This window comes from Epinephelus lanceolatus, chromosome 21, assembly GCF_041903045.1.
Source record: "Epinephelus lanceolatus isolate andai-2023 chromosome 21, ASM4190304v1, whole genome shotgun sequence".
Taxonomy (NCBI): Eukaryota; Metazoa; Chordata; class Actinopteri; order Perciformes; family Serranidae; genus Epinephelus; species Epinephelus lanceolatus.
Genome location: NC_135754.1, coordinates 20,794,969 through 20,813,702, shown reverse-complemented (window position 1 = coordinate 20,813,702; position 18,734 = coordinate 20,794,969). Strand labels below are relative to the sequence as shown.

Sequence of the window (18,734 nt, the reverse complement as noted above, 5' to 3'; positions counted from 1 at the left end):
CCAATATGTTTTAATAGTACGTAACTGTTAGCTAACTAGTTCACTACATTATTTGGACAGGAACCGCACAGTGCTATAGCTAACATGATTGCACAAGGATTCATGGGTAGTAGCCGATCATCAATGTTGTGAACCGTAAATTAAAGGTATATAGGTTGACTTATCTTTGCTATTAATGTGTTGGATTCATCTTAATGTGTATTTTCAGACATAATTTTTAGATTATTATAACTTAAATGACCAAACACAGACCCCTTGTTGAGGACCCAGGGATTAGTAGGTTAATAGATGAATTGATCACCAAAAAAATTTATTATTTCAGTTTCTTTGCACATATACATGTATATAAAAAGACTTAAGGTTAGAAGCCAAAGGTGCCTTATGAATACACGTCCCCTATTGAATATAAATAGTCAAACTTTAAAAAAAGAAAAAAGGACACAGATAAAAAAATAAAGATTGGATAATTCATCAAAGTTTGAAACATTTTTTTAATAGATTTTATTTCTCAGTTTTTAACTAACAATACAAAAACACAGGCATAAGAAATACAGATTACATGCCAGTTCATAATGTGTCCACAGGAAGGTTGAGAGTTCCAAAAAATTTTTTTATTACAAAGCAGTAAAATAAAATTGATAGAAATGTAAAAAAAGTTTAGTGTTTAAAAGTTGAAATACATTGCAATGAAATCCACAAAGCCTCTGCCAACAAGAGTCCGTGAATTTAACATGATTGATTGCAGTAAGAGAAGTAGGTTGTTCCAAAAACCAACTATTATGAAAATCAGTTAATTTTAGCAACTTCTTAAACAAAAAATGTCAAAGTGTATTTCAGTTTCTAATATTTTCTTTTGAATAGCCTTCTGTGTTTGTAAACTGAAAATCTTTGGGTTTCTGCCTGTTGGTTTCAACAAAACAAGACATTTAATTGAAACAACTTTGGTCGTTGGTGTATTTTTTACTGGGTTTTGATCTCAAATTGAAATTTCCAAGTATGGATATTTCCAAAGCTTTGTTCCAAAAAGAGATATTCTCTACAAGGGACTGGACTGGATCCACAGTTTTGGAGATATTACATTATGAGCTTCGGAGTCTGGTGTCTTTCCTCACACTTGACAGACGACATTTTGTAAATTTAAATCAAAATTTCCCAAAAGTTACTCCTGATTTTGGCTGCATTCGTTTTCAAGCCATGTAAGGGAGTGAGAGATCACGCCGTTTAAAAGGAAGGGTGAGAACTTTGGGCCTCTTTGTGTCTGTCCGGAGTGGTTAGCTCTGACAGGACAAGCATGTTCTTGTGCGTTGACTTTGTCATAGCTCTCTGTCAACTTTGGTTATGTAATTCATGTATCAAGGACAAACTGACCCTCATAGTTCAACTAATAACACAGCCACAGATGGAGACAGACAGACAGACAGACAGACAGATGGACTCATACACAAACATCAAAAGGGGGATCAGCTTGTACCTAGCTCCGGTTCTGTTCGTGCATGTGTGTGTGTGTGTGTGTGTGTGTGTGCGTGTGCGTGTGTGTGTTTGAAAATTTGTCAAGCTGCTATTGATCATACCTCTGTTATGCATGTAAGGGAGGCTGTTGTTTCAGGAAGCATTTTGCACATCTCACTGTACTCCTATCTGTTCTTGTCTCTTGTTTGTTCTTTTCTGCTCCTCTGTTCCTTTACACGCTCTCACTCTCTCTGTCTTTTTCTGTGTATACATAGCATCTCTCTTCATATCCTGTCTATTATCTCTATTACACAACACTGAGTACACACTTAGGCTATCTGGAATATCAGAAGAGATGCCAACTCCGTAAAATGCCTTGATCTATGGCGGATCAAAAAGCCACTTTGCAGCTGGCCAGAATGGTTAAGATGGTGACTGTAATTCAACCCAGATGCTGACATCGCTATGTCATAACGCTAGAGGTGACTGATAGCAGATTTTCACGCAAGGCGAGCACATCCTCGCATGTACAGAGCAGGGGAGGAACAGATAAGACACTGTAAGGCAGCAGGGTTGTTTGTCAGTTAGCCACACACAGTAGATTCTAGTATAACTGAAGCATAAAAGAGTAGAGACACATAGTTAAAGTCCCTCTTCAGACACATTCTAAAGTACACAGAAAGTACTCTGATATAATCAATATTTTGTTCATCATGGATAAAAAATAAACAACAACTCCTGGAGCGTGGACTGGTAGCTGGAGAGGTGCCAGTTCACTTCCTGGGCACTGCCGAGGTGCCCCTGAGCAAGGCACCGAACCCCCCAACCGCTCGGAGCTCCTGTCATGGGCAGCTGACATCAGCTCTGACATCTCTCCACTTAGTGCACGTATAGGTCCAGTTTGTGCATGTGTGTGTTCGGACCTGTGTGTAATTGACAACAGAGTGAAAAATTTAATTTCCCCTTGGGGATTAATAAAGTATATAAAATTAAAAAAAAAAAAAAAAAATTAAAAAAACTACAGCTGCTTGTGCTAGGTTTCACTTTGCACTATTAGCGCTAATTTGACTGTTGAAGAAGCAGTTAGCGTCTAGATGGCTATTGTTAGTGTTAGAGGAAACATTGGAGAGATTCAGCTAAACATGTTTGAGCCTCAGTCAGACCCAGACTCAGATGAGAAGTCTGTTGAACACCAAAATCTGCAACTGGCAGACATATTAGAATGATAAGTTAAGTTAGCATCTTTTTTTTTTTTTGTTTATGTTGTTTGTTGGCTTGTTAGCTTGCAGGCTAACTGGCACAAGCTGACACAGCGTTAATGGTTGTGAAAGAAATAGTGATATTTGCTACAATGGGATTTTTGGTAGATATAGTGGAAGGAAGCTCCAGGGTCTAGTTTACATCCAAAAACTGCACACTGTACCACGCTCTCAAAACTTTTGGTATGCTAATGCTAACTCTGCTCTCTGTACCGACAAGTCCGCTCTGTGCTGGAGGTTTCAGGTCTGTTTGCCTGTGTTGCGTCGAAGTCGACATGTGTTTCCTGTTAGACAGCGATTGACTTTTGTAGTAGTGACGTACCTAATCTAGCTAGCCTGATTTTATGGAAATGTTCAAACATCGGGCAGCACGGTGATGCAATGGTCGGCATTGCTGCATCACAGCAAGAGGGTTTCTAGTTCAAACCCAGGATGGGGAAGCCCTTCTGTGTGGAGTTTGCATGTTTGCATGTTCTCCCTGCTCAGGCTTCCTCCCACAGTCCAAAGACATGCAGGTTAATTGGTGACACTAAATTGTCCATAGCTGTGAACGTGAGTGTGAATGGTTGTCTGTCTCTATGTGTCAGCCCTGTGATAGTCTAGCGACCTGTCCAGGGTGAACCCTGCCTCTTGCCCATTGTTGGAGCTAACCCCCCACGACCCCCAACAGGATAATAGATAATAAGGAAAATGAATGAATTAATTCATGTTCAGACATCACCCCCTTCAGCAGAGTAATGTTAAAAAAAAAACCTCTCTGGTGACAAACCTGGCACGGATACAAGTCAGTAAAGTCAAGGCCAGACATTTTAGGGCATATAAACATAAGACAGACATGTTTTTCAGTTGAAGGGGACTTTCCTGACAAAGATAATAAGATCTGATAGAAAGCTCCAGAACAACAAAAATAGACCTCGTGGCAAGTTTTCTTTTCTCATCTACTGTTTTCAAGGTCAAGAGAAAACCTTGATCTCATTTCCATTTTATTTCCAATCAACTGCATAATAGTTTCGTAGGAACAAGAAGGATAAGGAATTAGTGGTTGACGAGGAAGTAGGAAATTTCGAAGGAACGTGGTCCAACTTTAACTCAAGATTTATCTTTCTGTTTCTCAGTTGGGATAGATAAAGACGTTACATCAGTGAGAAGAGTTTAGAGGAGACAGTGAACTCTCTGAGGATGGTGGATTGCACTTTCGCAGTAACCCTCCCAACCCTCAGCCCTCCTCATGCCCACGCTCCTATCACACAGGAATGCATAAACTGGTGTACTTTCACTCATATTTTGATAGGGAGAAAAATGTGACACTTAACAAACCATAACACGATTATACACTGTAAGTGAGTTTTAAGAGTCTGACAAATAAAATTTAGCAGTGAAAGACTGTAGATTGTGTGTTTATGGAGTGAGTTATGTGTATGTATAAGCTCTTATCTAAGCTGCCTGTATATACTGTGTGTTAAACTGTATACTGTATGTGCCTCAGGGTGAGTATCTGTGGTCTCATGCATAGTGCATGTTCATGGGTCTGCATTCTGTACATAGGTATCGGGGTTTGGTTGCATGTGTTATGTATGAATTCTGTGCGTGCTTGTGAATGAATCCACTTAAAGGTCAGAGGTGAAAAATCACATATACCAGTATTTCATCACAACCTGAAACAAAAACTCTACGTGTGACTTCTTTATTACATGTTTTTGAGTGTGAGTGCATGTCTGTATTTAGTCCCTGTGAAGTCAGGTTGTGGTGAGCTTTACAGAGCCTTACATAACCTAGTAATAGATCTCTGGGCCAGGGGGATGTTTTTACCGCCTGCAAGGGGGTTAGGGAGTTTCTGTGTCTGTGTGTGTGTGTGTGTGTGTGTGTGTGTGTGTGTGTGTGTGTGCTTTTATGTGTGTGTGACTACATTCATGAGGCTTTAACACATAGAGACAGAGACACTAGAGAGCAAGAAACAGCCAGATTGAAATCTGATCTTTTCCTGCATTGTGTATGTGTATGTGTCAGTCGCAGAGAATGTGAAAGGAAGCTGACCCTGATACATATCTGGTTCTTTCATCATGTCTTTTGCGCGTGCTGGAGGGCAGTGAGCGCAGAGACACAGTGCTGCTGATACGTATCTGATGTGTACGTGTCAGCGTGTGGCCAACTGGCATGGTCCTGTGCATACATGACCACTTTAGACACAGCTCGTCATACCAGACTTTAAGAGAGATAACATGAGCACAAGTAAGACCACACACACAATAGCTTCAGGTGGCCGTCACTTGGCTGTGGACTTTGTCTGCAGTTTGCTGGGTTTTGACACACCAAGTAACCGCATTGTAAAACACACTAACACTGACAAAACAACTGTCTTAAACTAAACATGTTTTCCAAACAAATATAACATGCTAACCTTATTAGCACAAGCCTATGGAATTTTACATTGTATAAATTAGCCTAGCGACGAGCAGAGATTTCCTCTGCTGGAGGCTTCACTGTCTTCACAATTTATTGTTTCTTATCTGTGATATTAAAGTAAATAAAAGCTTCATTTCCACTGAGGGAGATGGTTTCACATTACAATAATAGACGGGGGTCTACGTTGCCTCGACTTGTAGTTACATTTCTGGGGAGGTGCACGTTGGGCTATGCCATAGGGTACGGCGTAGGCTCTACGTCGACGCAGAGCATACGTCGTAGGTACAGCATCGATTCTACGCATAAGTATAAATCCCGCGTTACAAGTTATCCTAGGCACATGAAGTTAACCCCCAGATTGTCCAATTAGAAATATCCAGTAATATATATGCAGCACACACAGATATTTTATCACTAGAGAGGGCTCATTTTTTTCATTGGTGATAAAACTTGCGTTCAAGCTGCCCTCCAAGAGTGTTACTGTTTGTTCATCATTTTTAATGTGATAGTAACTGTTAATAATATGATGTCAAACTCTTTATCACCAGGTGAGTTCGTGGGTGACGTGGTTGGTCCTGACAGCAGGGTCCATGGAGGAGAAGAGAGAAGTTTTCTCCTACCTGGTCCATGTCGCTAAATGCTGTTGGAACATGGGAAACTACAACGGAGTCATGGAGTTCCTGGCTGGACTCAGGTTTGAAGACAAGACATTAATTCCAATATGCTCACATACTGTATGCGGGGATACCTGCTCACACTTCCCCAACTGACATTTGAAGCTTTCTTTGTCCTCCAGGTCCCGCAAAGTGCTGAAGATGTGGCAGTTTATGGATCAGTCAGACATCGAGACCATGAGGAGCTTAAAGGATGCCATGGCTCAGCACGAGTCTTCCTCTGAGTACAAGAAGGTTGTGACCAGAGCGCTTAATATTCCAGGATGCAAGGTAGGTTGATATTTGATATTAGTTTATCATGTGGCCCTATAATAGTTCACATTATTTCTCACTTGTCTGTCCACTGGAATAAAAAGGTTATAGTACAATAACAGCCATAATGGGATGTGTTTTTGTCCTGTCCTGAAGGTGGTGCCATTCTGTGGGGTTTTCCTGAAGGAGCTGAGTGACGCGCTGGATGGGACAGCGAGCATCATCAGCCTCAAACCACCTGTGGACAATCCAGAGGACTCAATAGAGGTATGGTAAACTCCCACAAACATACACACATCTCACATAACTGACTCCAGCAGTAAGAATCAGACATGTTAGTATAATTCATCCTACTCTGCTTTTCCTGTCGTCCTCTCTCTAGTTTGTGTCCGATTATAGCGGCCAGCACAACTTCATGTCGCGATCTGGTCCAGACGGACTACACGTCCCAGAGAAAGAAGCTACTGTCAGCAACATCCTCCAGATTATCAGGTACACGAACTCTTTGAAAGTGTTTTCAAAAAGTAAACTATGGAGTGTGGGTGCCACTTTTTTTGCTCACTATTTAGCTTTGATCTCAGATTTTCTCACAGTTTGTTCTCCTCTTTCTGCTCAGATCTTGTAATCGTAGTTTGGAGGCAGAGGATCCTGATGAGACGTCCACCAGTCCCTCTTCTACTGGCCCATCCCCTGCGTCCAGAAACAACTCCTTCAGGGACCGCTGCCGCAATCAGTCAGTACCCACTTTTTCCCTCTCGTATTGCCTGGCACATAAGATTATTTGCATTTTGTTTACCCCTTCAGTGTGCAGCTCCAGGTACCACACAGCAACTCTGGAGCTCATAAAAATGAGTGACTTGCTTATGAAAACCATAGAGGGGAGGATGTTTTCTGTAACAGGGTCTTTAAATCATCCAGGTGAAGGATGATCTGAGGGGGATGTTGCGTAAGTCGTGACCAAGCTTATGAGATAGACAGTACAGTATCAAATGGCACACAGTATCTGACCCAGTCCATCAAAACACTGGGACATCACGTATCTGCTGACTGCACACAGTAGTGTTTAACTGTATTTCTTAATGCTGATGTCTTTTTTTATTCCCTTGTGTGTGTGTGTGTGTGTGTGTGTGTGTGTGTGTGTGTAGGGTGAGTTTTTCAGTCTGAATCATTCTCTGTGATCTAAAAGTATATAATATACACATTATTACGGTATGTTAAAGGAATACTTCCCCAACCAAATGACCATTTGTTTATCATTAACTCACCCTGTGTTACGTTGAATTTGGTGTTTTAAGGGGTAAGTTCAGATTCACCAAAGTCACACAAACTAACTTAAAGATAAAAAACAACAAGCTTACTCAGAGTGTAAGTCCATAGTACAGGCAGGCAGTCCAAAAATGCATGTGAGGCACTCTGACTGTTGTAAAAAATCCTGTATTTGTATGTGGATAAACCAACACATGTCGACTAGAGAGTCTTTATCAGGGTGTGCAGTTTAAGAGCTCATGTGAGGTTCATGTGACACAGGTCATTTGATATATTGTTATAGCCCTAGTAGACAACAAAAACAGCATTGACAGAAATTGCAAATGAAAATGAATAATTAAGATATTTAGTAACAAGAAAGAAGGTTCAATACCAAATAGATTGTGACAAACCTGCACATAAAGTGGCAGAACCTGAGAAATATAAGATATATATATAGGAACAAAAAACAGTATGTGTGAACAGACAAACATAAAGTTGCAATATTTATAAAGTGTTAAACTCATGGTAAGTAACCAGCACTAACTAACTGATCAAGGCAGTGGTAGACCAGCAGCTTCAGTGTTCAGTGAGGTAAAATTAATGCTTTTGTCAATGGAGTCTGGTCCCAAGGAGAGCTTTCACTTCAGTTTTAGATAGTAAGGTTTTGTGAGAATGCAAGTGTTTTTGCAAAGTACTGAGCATGTATCTAGATAAAGGAGACTTGGAATATTAATTTAACATGAGTTGAGTAATTTATATACAAATGGTCAGTTGGTGGGGTGAGGTATTCCTTCAAGGCAGCCAACATTTTTGGCGAGCAGCTCCTTTAAGGCAAACTGGAGCGATTCTGTTGTCTCGCACTTTGACCCTTCCTGCCAAAGGTCTGTTTCAGAATGAGGTCTTTATTTCCTGTTTGTTTGCAGACAATGACTCATGACTCATAGACAAAGAAAAAAAAATGGTCTGTTACATCCAGATTTCCATCAGAGCTATGAATATTGCCATGAATGATTGGCATGGCCGGTTTTAGCAGTTAGCTGTTTCTGAAAACGACACAGCCGCCTCTTTGAATAAATATGGCAACTGCAATGTGATGATTTTTAAAAGACTAAAAGTTGGATTTAATGCCAAAATATGCTTCTTGAAAAACACAGTGTTCACAGTATATTAAGGGTGTACATGGACATTTTGCATTCAAAGCAAAACCACATTCACAGCAACATTTCTGAGGCCACATGAACCAAACATTTTACAGTAAATCCCATTGTTCCGAGTCATTCCATTTCTTCTCTCACAGCGCAAATACCTTTCATAAACACCGGCACAAGATAATGGCTTTGTGAAGGAACACATCTGCAGATTGTTATTGAGATGAGGTGATGTTCACATAAACTCCTGTGTCACAGAGATAAAAGATAACAGGTTAGTTTTCCTGTCAGGACAGGAAGGAGCAGGGCTCTGGTACTTTTCAGCACACTGGTGGCAGGTGGCTAACGGCACAAGCTGGAGTTTGTTGTGAGAAAACTCATTTCATTTCGAGGGTGAGCTGTGGTGTTCGTCTTTAAGGAGACCTGGATTATCTTGTCTGTGTTTCTGGACAGTTTTGTCTGACTCTGAGTTATTAGTTCACCTTAGAGCTCAGGATAACAACTCTTGTTTCATTTTGGCTCGGGGTACGGTGGTCATTCGTCTGCACTGGGATGCAGATAAATATTATCTTTCCTTTTCAGAGAGGTTTAAGAATTCTGTTTCTGTGTTCCTGACCTTTCCCACTGGCATCCTCGTTTTGCTGTTTTTCTCTTCACTTCTGTTCAGAAACCTCTCTGTCTCTTTATTTATCTCACACTTCCTCTTTTTTTCTTTGTCCCCTTCTCCTAATATAGTTCCCATTCAACTAAGACACTGCCAGAATCAAACCGTGTCTTGTAAGTGGTTATAAGAGAGCTGGAAGTTGTTTAAGTGTCAGTTTGTGTAGAAGCTTGTTTAGTAAATAAGGAATGTGCGATGAAAAATGCATGATGCTTTTTGTGTTCGTTCAACCGATGCACTACAGTACAGAGGACAATTGTGTCTCTTACTGTAGATGCAGGTCATTTTTGTCGTTGTCGTTGTTTACCTCATCTGCTGCTGTTTGGAAATCAGTAAACTAAAACTTTGTAATTCCGATATTAAACTTATATATAGATATTTTAAACTCTTTTCCCATTCTGCATATCTGCCCTTGGAACTACGCATCTTCAGATTCATGGTGGGGGATTTGTCGGATTCCGAGGGCGACTTGTCGTCTGAGCCGGTGGTGAAAGAGGTGGAGTTTCAGGGGACTGAGGAGACGCACAGAGCTTTCAGCCATGGCACTGAGCTCATTCCCTGGTATGAGACACACATTTACACACACACACATTCACACACTCACATATAACTCAACAGACACTCAACACATTTTGTACTTTTCTTTTCCTAGGTACGTGTTGTCGCTACAACCAGATGTACACCAGTTTTTGCTGCAGGGGGCTACAGTCATCCACTACGACCAGGATAGCCACCTCACTGCTCGCTGTCTGCTGCGACTACAGCCTGACAACACAACGCTCACCTGGGGTAAACTATGACAGTGTCCTTATAAGAAAGCAGTATGATCTAGCAGACATGAGTTATCACTGGTCATTAAGTTTGCCATACTGATTCATGTAATAATATATGTTAGTTTACTGCGTTACAGTATTCTGTTGTTTATCTTTTTATTTTCCTTCAGTTACAGAAAAAGATATCCAACAATATTCGTTTGCTTCACGGGTGCACAGGCTTCAGAAAATGTAAACCCAGCTGAGTACGATTTTGTATGAAGGGTCTTGTAATAAGCGTTAATTAATAGGTAATAATGCCTCTATTAAGGCCTTATAAGATGCTAATTAGCATTATGTGTTAATAAGACTCTATAAGTGGCAATAATAGCATAATAAACATGTTTACTGTTGATTGTAAGATGTTTATAAACATGTATAAGAAACTTGTCAACAATTTAAAACTACTTAAAGGTAAGCAATGCAGGATTTTCTTACGAACAATGTATAGACTCATAAGCAAGTAATCCCTCCTAATCATTACTTAAGAGCCACTAGAAGTGTGAGGCAGTGTGTTTTCTTGCTTCCTGTATTTTCTTATGTCTTTGTTAGAGACATTTATGGCCGTGTAACCCCATGGTGATCAGTTGAGGCTTTATTAAAAGGTAGCGACCAGGTGCCAGACCATAAGCAGCAGGCATCCAAGAACCACAGCACTGAAAAAACACACATTTAGTGAGGTGAAACGCCAAACAAGAGTAAATCTGGGGTTGCATTTTACTTTCACTTTCTCTGGTGAGCCTGTTTATTAACAGTAACCACCACCCCTGCATAGTATACCTTTCAGAACGTTAATCAAAGCCTTATTAGTTGGTAATAATACTTTATGATAGCATCATTTATTGAGTCCTTGTTAAGATTAATACAGACTGCATTATGCAACTTACAAACTTGTTGTCTGGGGTTTATATAACTAACACTCTTGGTGTATTTTCATAATATATATGATTTCCAGCAGTGAGTTTACCATAGTGCTTTCTAAAGGATTATTTAGACGAAGTGTGTGCTCAGGTGAATGTGTTAAAAAGGACTTGAATGAACAGCTTTGTCATCAGTACAGTTTAAGACGAGTGTGTTTATACCTCAGAGAGACAAGCCCCGTTTCCTCTCTCATTATTACTGTTTAAACAAAAGGAAAACAGGCATCCATCATATATAAAGGCGTATTTCCTGTGTCGTTATTATGTTAAACAAAACTTAAACATGTTAATGGATGGTAGGTAAGCACCATGTATTTTGTAACACATACATTTTAAGCTGGTTGTAAATGTTGCGCAAATTCCTATGGCTTTACTACATTTCAAACATATCGTAAATGTGTTGATTCATGGCAGGTAAGCCTCAGAGCGGAGGGGCTTCCCCCACAGAGCAACCACTGGGATTAGGACAGACTGTGGTGGCAGGACTAGCAGAGGGCCTTCTGGACCTGGGAGTGGTGAAGGTTTGTTAGAAAGCTTTATTTATCATTTATTTGCACTGTGTAAATCTGCATCTTTAATGTCATTTACTACTGGAAGACTGTTGATTTATCTTGTACGATTAGTTGTCATTTTTGTGTTTGAGCAGCATTTGATAGTTGTGAGTAAGACTTCACACTTCAAAACTATGTTTATTTGAATCTCCAGGCGGTGTTCCTGGGTCATCAGGGAGTGGACATCCACGCTGTATGTTTGCAGAACAAGCTGAGCCAGCTGACAGTGGAGGAGAACGGTCTCAGTCTCCTCTATGGCCTCAGCACCACTGACAACAGGTTAACACTCCACTTTGAAATCCACTACTGCATTGGTACACTGAAACATGGCTAAAAAATCATGCTTCTTGTTACTAAATATTTTAACTCATCTCTAGACTCCTGCACTTTGTGGCCCCGAACCACACGGCACGGATGCTCCATAAGGGCCTGTCTGAGTTGGTGAATGCAACCAGAAAATTAAAGAAGTTCCCTGACCAGAGGTTGCAGTGGCTGAGGAAACAGTATGTCAGCTTGTATCAGGTAAAGTCTGACCTGGATGATGTTTCCTTGACTGTTCTTATACACCTTTACTTCCATAAGTGTCTGAAGTAAAAATGCATGGATTTAAAGTGGCCAGCAAAGGTGATACAGGATTTAGTGAAAGCAAAGAGTTGTAATTGGTGTATTTTGAAATTTGCATTGCCATGCAATGGCCACCGAAAGGAAAGCTTTTCAGCTTTACTGTTTTTCTCTTTTTCTTAATTGGACTTTCTGTCTAATAACGCCAACTTTTAAACATCCCAAAACATTTAAAAGTGCCTCTAAATTCCAGAGAGCCTGGGAAAAGTGTCGTGTGATCTGAAATAGTGTCAGTAGTGTGTCATTTTGAACAAATTTCACTTTCTATATGTTTGTAGCACTGAGAAATGATGGAAACTTTGATTCTTAGATTCTTTTATGACATCCCTTTTAAGTAATTTCTAACATCCTCTTTCTGATTTTCTTTTATCTGTTCCCGTTTTTTTCTTTACTTTGATTTGTTTTCATCATGTTTGCACCCTTCATTACATATTACTTATTATATGCCTCAACTGAGAAGCACTTACGGTTAGCTCCTGTTATTTTTAAATCTACTATATACATAAAACTGACTGGACTTGAGTCACCCCCATTTAACCCCTGTGTTCGCCTACTTCCTGTCCGTCTAATCCTCTGCTTCTGTATGTTTGTCTCTGTTAGGAGGATGGCAGGTACGAAGGCCCCACACTAGCTCATGCCATTGAGCTGTTCGGTGGGCGGAGGTGGAACATGGGCACAGGTGGAGTGGAGAAACCTGCCGCCCAGAAAAACAGCCCTCTGAGCATCAACGATAAGACCAAGAAGAAGAAGAAGGTCCTCGTCAGGGTCAGTACAAAAGAAACTTAACTGTGCCCATCACTCTACATTTAGCTCAGACTCTCATCAACAATGAGTGAGCAGGCAAACCTCAGTGTATCACAGGTACACTTGTGAACTGTCATTTGTTATGTTTAACATAATGTACGTTTACACAGGGAGACAGTGGAGACGCCACGGATGATGAGATGTTCTCCAGGAAAACCCGGAGCTGTAAGGAGGGACTGTATCGAAACGGACCGGAGTCTGACAGCATTGACCAAGAAGATCCAGGTGACATTTTAAGGAGCTATTAAGAATAAAATATCACTAAATGTGTGCCAAGTGAGGATGTAGCTAGATTATTACACCCATGAATATCGTTAGTAAGTTACATGGCCAGATGTAATTTGAAGAATAAAACAAGCTATTAACAGATTATTTTCTATGGCACTGTAAGATTTTTATTTACCCTCACTCCTCTTTGACTCCACAGAGGACAGCTTCCCTGGACCATTCTCCCTCTCATCCAGTAAAAGCCCTGGATTGCTTGCCTCTTCTTCCTCCTCCTCCTCTTCCTCCAGCATGGCAGGGTCCAACCATTCTCGCCCACAATCCTCTCCCATCCTCTCCGGAACTGTCAGGTCACAGCCAGGGTATGTACAGTTCTGTATATGAAGACTAAAGGTGTGAAAGTCTTAGTGTTTCACTTAGGTTAAGATGTTTTGTCTTGTCTCTGTGGGTCGCAGGGCGTGGAGCAGCAGGTCGTGGCACGGTCGAGGGAAAAGCTGCCTCAAAGGCTTCCAGAATCTCATGATTTCTGACAGCACGATGAGCTTCATCGAGTTCGTTGAGCTCTTCAAGTCATTCAGGTAGATACCCAAAATTAGTCTGCTTTTGTTTTTTGTTTTACACTTTTGGTGCAGTAAAGTATCAGCAGAAGATCAGGTCCCTAAAGCAGAGATTCACATACCAGCTTGGCAGGCTTAATATAATGTGTCGCATCAAACACATTTATATCTGGTTAAATGTAATAAAATGTCATTCAGTATTGACATACTGTACATGTTCTGTTCATTTCTATCATCTCACTCCCTCTTCTTATACAACCATTGTGTTCTAATCAAATGCAACTAAAGACAGTATGATAAAACAAATTCAACAAATGCTTCTCGAGTTTATCATGTCTGGGAACTTTTCCAAGGATTCTACTCAGTATAATATTTAGCTTCTGCAATATTTTTCCCCGTCAAATCAAAGGAAACAATGTTTTGCCTTGATAAGCAGCGGATTATTCTCATACCAGTCCTCCTTCATTTCTTAGATTGCAGTGAATCCTCTCATCTGCTGCCCAGCAGCTTCCTTTTGAATTCCACGATTGTGTGTGATTCCATGTGGAAAAAGTTGAAGTACAGCCTCTCAAAAATTCTTCTGATGTTTTTAGCTATCTGAACATTGTCTGTCCAGTGACTAAATGAAAACCTTCCAAACCCTGCATCAGTTTGTTATCATGAACAAAAAGAGGAACTCGTACAAGGGACAGCAAAATGAAATACAAACAAATGACACCTGCCTTGATAGGAAAACGAAATATTACAACAACAGAGGTATCTCACTATAGGATAAGCCCCTCGGCGTATTCCTCACAAGCCTAATACTATTATGTGACGACTGCATTAAGAGAAGGAACATCCTACTCCTATAAAAGGGGTGATGCAGCATCACCAGCTCACTCATGTTATCAGAGAACCGGGGTTACCTTTGTAACCTAAAGACTTTTAATATGTGACTTTTCATGTGGTCTTTTTTTTTTTTTTCCTTAATGAAATTTTATAATTTTTTCACATTAATTACAACATCATCATTTATGTTACAGTCCTGAGCTTGATAAAATAATAAACAGTTGAATATTACTGTAGGAAAATTAGTAAAATAACAATAAGAAAAAATAATGAAACAAACAAATATGAAATGAAATTAAAGAAAGGGACAAATAAATTAAGAAATAGGGGGTAGTAGGGGTTGAATCATAAAGTGTTCCCGACACACTCATTGTTTATATGCAAATAATTCATAAAGTGAACATCGGTATGGCCTCTGGAGCTTTCCTGTCTATTGTTGTAGTGCTTCCTCTTTGCATTCAGTCCCTTAGATTACCAGGTAAGCAATTTATCAGTGGCTACTGTGCATTTATAAAGCTGCTGTCATTTCCCCTTTTTTAACCCTGAGTCTTTCAGTGGAAAGTACTTGAAAGATTTCTTTATACTATTGCGCTACCACTGTTTCTTTCTTGGATCCGGTTAGATAGTATGCACTTCCTTTCAAGGAAAAGAAGTTTCTTTAGCTCCTAGATCTTTGGGGGTCTCAGACTCTAGCTTTGGATGGTAGTCCCAATGAAAACACGATCTTTACAAATATTACATGAAAGAATTGTACTCAACTTCTTTGCCCTACATGGTCAGAACTCCCAAAAACAATTCATGTAAGATTCATCTGACACATTAAATATCCACTCAGTGCATAGAGAAAAGAAACTATAGAAAACTATTTTGTCTGCAGTCTAACACAGTGCTTCTGCACTTCTGTGTCCGAGGTGTAAAACTGGAATCCTTAAATGCTGCTTGTCAGTCTAGGGTGGCTGAATGGGAACTGACCTCTGTTCTGTGTTTATATCCTTCACAGCATCCGTAGCAGGAAGGACCTGAAGGAGCTGTTTGACACCTTCGCTGTCCCCTGCAGTCGTTCAAGTCCAGAGTCGGCTCCTCTCTACACCAACCTCAGCATAGACGACAAAGACACGGGGCTACAGCCAGACCTCGGTAAAAGAGCAAACAGTTGCATTCATTTTATTTGTTGTTAGCGGTCAGACTTCTTTCTCCTTTCCCCTCAGCTAATCTCTTCCTCTCCTTTTCAGATCTATTAACCCGCAACGGTTCCGATCTTGGTCTGTTCATCCGGACGAGGCAGCAGATGTCTGATAACCAGAGGCAGATCTCAGACGCCATTGCAGCAGCCAGCATCGTGACCAACGGGACCGGAGTGGAAAATGCCTCACTTGGCGTTTTGGGATTGGCTATCCCTCAACTTAACGACTTTCTAGTCAACTGTCAGAGAGAGCACCTGAGCTATGACGAGATCCTCACCATTATACAGGTAGAGTTGGAAGGAATGGATGACTGCACTTAAAAAGTTTTTGGATGGAGGCCCTTTACTGTAGTTAGGGACTTAGAGAGGGATAAGATCATGTAGATTTGTGAATATGACCAGACAAATGGATAGAATACAGATGAAAGAAACCTGAGACACAAGGAAGGAAGAGGGACTATTGATCAATAATGATAATTAATTGTTTTATTATTTTGTCTTGCAGAAATTTGAGCCATCATCGAGCATGAGGCAGATGGGTTGGATGTCATTTGAAGGCTTTGCAAGGTAAAGAACAAATCAAAATACATTGCACATTCATGTCCGCACTGAAACACAATTAAAGTTCATACTGAATCAATAACCCATAAAAAACTACATTACATACTGTATCATAAAACAGTGGGAGTTAAAGTTTATAATTTAAATGGACGTACGATATGATAACATTGTAATCAGTGCAATAGCATAATGTATTATCTGATCGTCCCTCTCTCCATACCAGGTTCCTGATGGATAAGGAGAACTTTGCTTCTCGTAATGAGGAATCCCTGATAAACCCAGAGGAGCTGCAGTACCCTCTGTCCTACTACTACATCGAGTCTTCTCATAACACCTATCTGACTGGACACCAGCTCAAAGGAGAGTCCTCTGTTGAGCTGTACAGTCAGGTAAGTCGGCCTTTCTCCTGTTTGACTCACATTTTAAGGTTGTTCTGGACCCATAACTTCCATTTTATATGTTGTATATTCAGTCTAGCGTTGGGTAACATTCACATTTTAACCAGTAATGGCACCTGGAATTTAGTACAGGTACCCAATGTTACATTTTTGGATACTTTTCTGTCTCTTTAATAACAAATATGTGATTCTGTGGCATCACAAACCAAAACAGAGTCTGCTGCTTTCTGGCTTTGTCCAGGGACCGCACACTCTGCTCCTCCTGGGTTACAAATATGCAGATAAATATATTTATTCATTCCCTTTTTAATGGGCACCAGTGAGGAGCAGTGGGCATTGCTTCTGGTCATGGTTGCGTCCATGAAATGCGGCTGAGATGCGAGTCTGCACGAATCCACTGCGGACAGCTGCGTAGATTAAAATGAGAGCTTATCTGTTGCATGAGATGTGCGAGTGAAAAACACATCTGATACGCTTGCTGTGTAGATACAGGGAAGGTTTCCACTTGGCACTGCTGCACTGCATTCTGGCTGCGGCCCTGCTTTGTTTGTTAGATCCTCTATTGTCTGGAGTGGCTAGTCACTAGATGTGCTCTCAGGTACCACAATTGGGCACAGACTGATTTAACATGAACCAGTACTTGGTAGTACGGACATAATTTGGTTGATACTCTTAAAAACATAGGGTTTTAGTTCCCAAACCTATTCCTGTCTGATGATTTAATGTAATTTTTCACCAGGTGCTGCTGCAAGGCTGCAGGAGCGTCGAGTTGGACTGTTGGGACGGAGATGATGGCATGCCGGTTATTTATCACGGACACACGCTCACCACTAAGATACCCTTCAAGGTAAGGAATGCATATGAATAATTTAATTCAGAAAAGAGATGACCATTGATTGGAGGAAAAAAAAAAACTGTCAATCAATCACTGGCTCTCCTTGCTTTCTGCTCCTTGGCAAAAGTTTCCGGAGCCATATCGCCAAACAAAAATTGCACTGCTGTATGTTGCTCTTGAGGGCCGTATCAATACTTTATATTTTATGTAATGGGAGTTCGACAAGTCAGAGTCCTCAAACAACCTGTATGTTATCTGATGATGGAGCTAAACCCGGTATGTTTTTTATTTAATTTTTATTTAGCCAAAAAAAAACTCTTGAGATTAAAAATCTCTTTTTAGCAACATAAGCTGCAGACAGCATAGAGCAATATAGATTTTTGGCTGTTCCTGTCGAAAGATGACCAGCGTAAAAGCAACGTGGTGATATCTTTGGTCGTGATCCCATATCGTACGGTGAGAGAGGTTCAAGGATGGCCTTTGTCACTGTCTTGCGATCACAAACAACTTGGGGAAAAAATTCTGACTGTCACAAATTTGGAATGACCATCTCACTGCGTGACTTCTGTTACAACCTACATCTCCTAACCAGTTAATAGAAACGCAGCATAAAATGACGCACCGATCAGCGCGACAATGCTAAATGCTAGTAGATGCTAATAAATACACTTAGAGCTCTTGTTGCATAATTCCTCTTCATCCTCTTCCTCACACTTTTCTGACACACATAAATACCACTATAGCAAGAGCACAATTCATGTTTGTTTTTATTTTTCTCTTTGGATGATGCACGCTGATGGCGTTTTGTTCTTGCGTACTGACATCGATGGACATACGTGGTAGCCTGCGATTCAGTAGGCGCTGTCATTGTACAGTCTGCATACATCAAACTTGTACCCAAGTTTATTAGATCCACGTCACACAGTGTAGCTGGGGCTGTTTTAGTAAATCTCATTAGTATTGGTTTCCACTGAGTTTCTTTCAGAGTCTCAGATTGACTGTGGAGTGCCGTTTCTAAGATTGAAATCTCTCCTATGATCCTCCAGGACGTGGTGGAAGCAGTAAACCGGTCTGCGTTTGTCAATTCGGACATGCCTGTCATCCTGTCCATTGAGAACCACTGCTCCCTTCCACAGCAACGCAAGATGGCTGAAATCTTCAAGGTATGACTGCAGCTGTGTGTAAAATCTAGACTACGCATAAATATACAAGACACAAATTTCCTCGTCAGTGTCTGTAAATGTGTGTGTTTTCCATTCTGATTAGTGACAAGTCATTAGTGTGTGAGAGTATATTACACATCCCATAGTACTACCTTCTTAAGCACTTGGAAGGGCGGCTC

The 18,734-nt window shown here is 40.6% G+C and overlaps 1 protein-coding gene across 4 annotated transcripts in view; it reads left to right on the top strand.

Annotated features, from left to right (window-relative positions):
- The window catches only part of plce1 (phospholipase C, epsilon 1), a 130,242-nt gene that overhangs the window by 87,504 nt on the left and 24,004 nt on the right, over positions 1 to 18,734 (top strand). For 2 of the 4 annotated variants that reach the window (XM_078163120.1, XM_078163119.1), the window contains exons 11-31: positions 5,660 to 5,805; positions 5,908 to 6,055; positions 6,194 to 6,304; positions 6,420 to 6,529; positions 6,654 to 6,770; positions 9,169 to 9,210; positions 9,527 to 9,655; positions 9,747 to 9,883; positions 11,241 to 11,347; positions 11,532 to 11,656; positions 11,755 to 11,899; positions 12,599 to 12,763; positions 12,913 to 13,027; positions 13,230 to 13,389; positions 13,483 to 13,605; positions 15,416 to 15,552; positions 15,648 to 15,886; positions 16,104 to 16,165; positions 16,383 to 16,548; positions 17,297 to 17,404; positions 18,439 to 18,555. In XM_078163120.1, the coding sequence (XP_078019246.1) occupies positions 5,660 to 5,805; positions 5,908 to 6,055; positions 6,194 to 6,304; positions 6,420 to 6,529; positions 6,654 to 6,770; positions 9,169 to 9,210; positions 9,527 to 9,655; positions 9,747 to 9,883; positions 11,241 to 11,347; positions 11,532 to 11,656; positions 11,755 to 11,899; positions 12,599 to 12,763; positions 12,913 to 13,027; positions 13,230 to 13,389; positions 13,483 to 13,605; positions 15,416 to 15,552; positions 15,648 to 15,886; positions 16,104 to 16,165; positions 16,383 to 16,548; positions 17,297 to 17,404; positions 18,439 to 18,555 (2,709 nt within the window). The remainder of the gene's footprint in view (positions 1 to 5,659; positions 5,806 to 5,907; positions 6,056 to 6,193; positions 6,305 to 6,419; positions 6,530 to 6,653; positions 6,771 to 9,168; positions 9,211 to 9,526; positions 9,656 to 9,746; positions 9,884 to 11,240; positions 11,348 to 11,531; positions 11,657 to 11,754; positions 11,900 to 12,598; positions 12,764 to 12,912; positions 13,028 to 13,229; positions 13,390 to 13,482; positions 13,606 to 15,415; positions 15,553 to 15,647; positions 15,887 to 16,103; positions 16,166 to 16,382; positions 16,549 to 17,296; positions 17,405 to 18,438; positions 18,556 to 18,734) is intronic. The other 2 variants (XM_033611224.2, XM_078163121.1) reach the window with 1 other exon arrangement.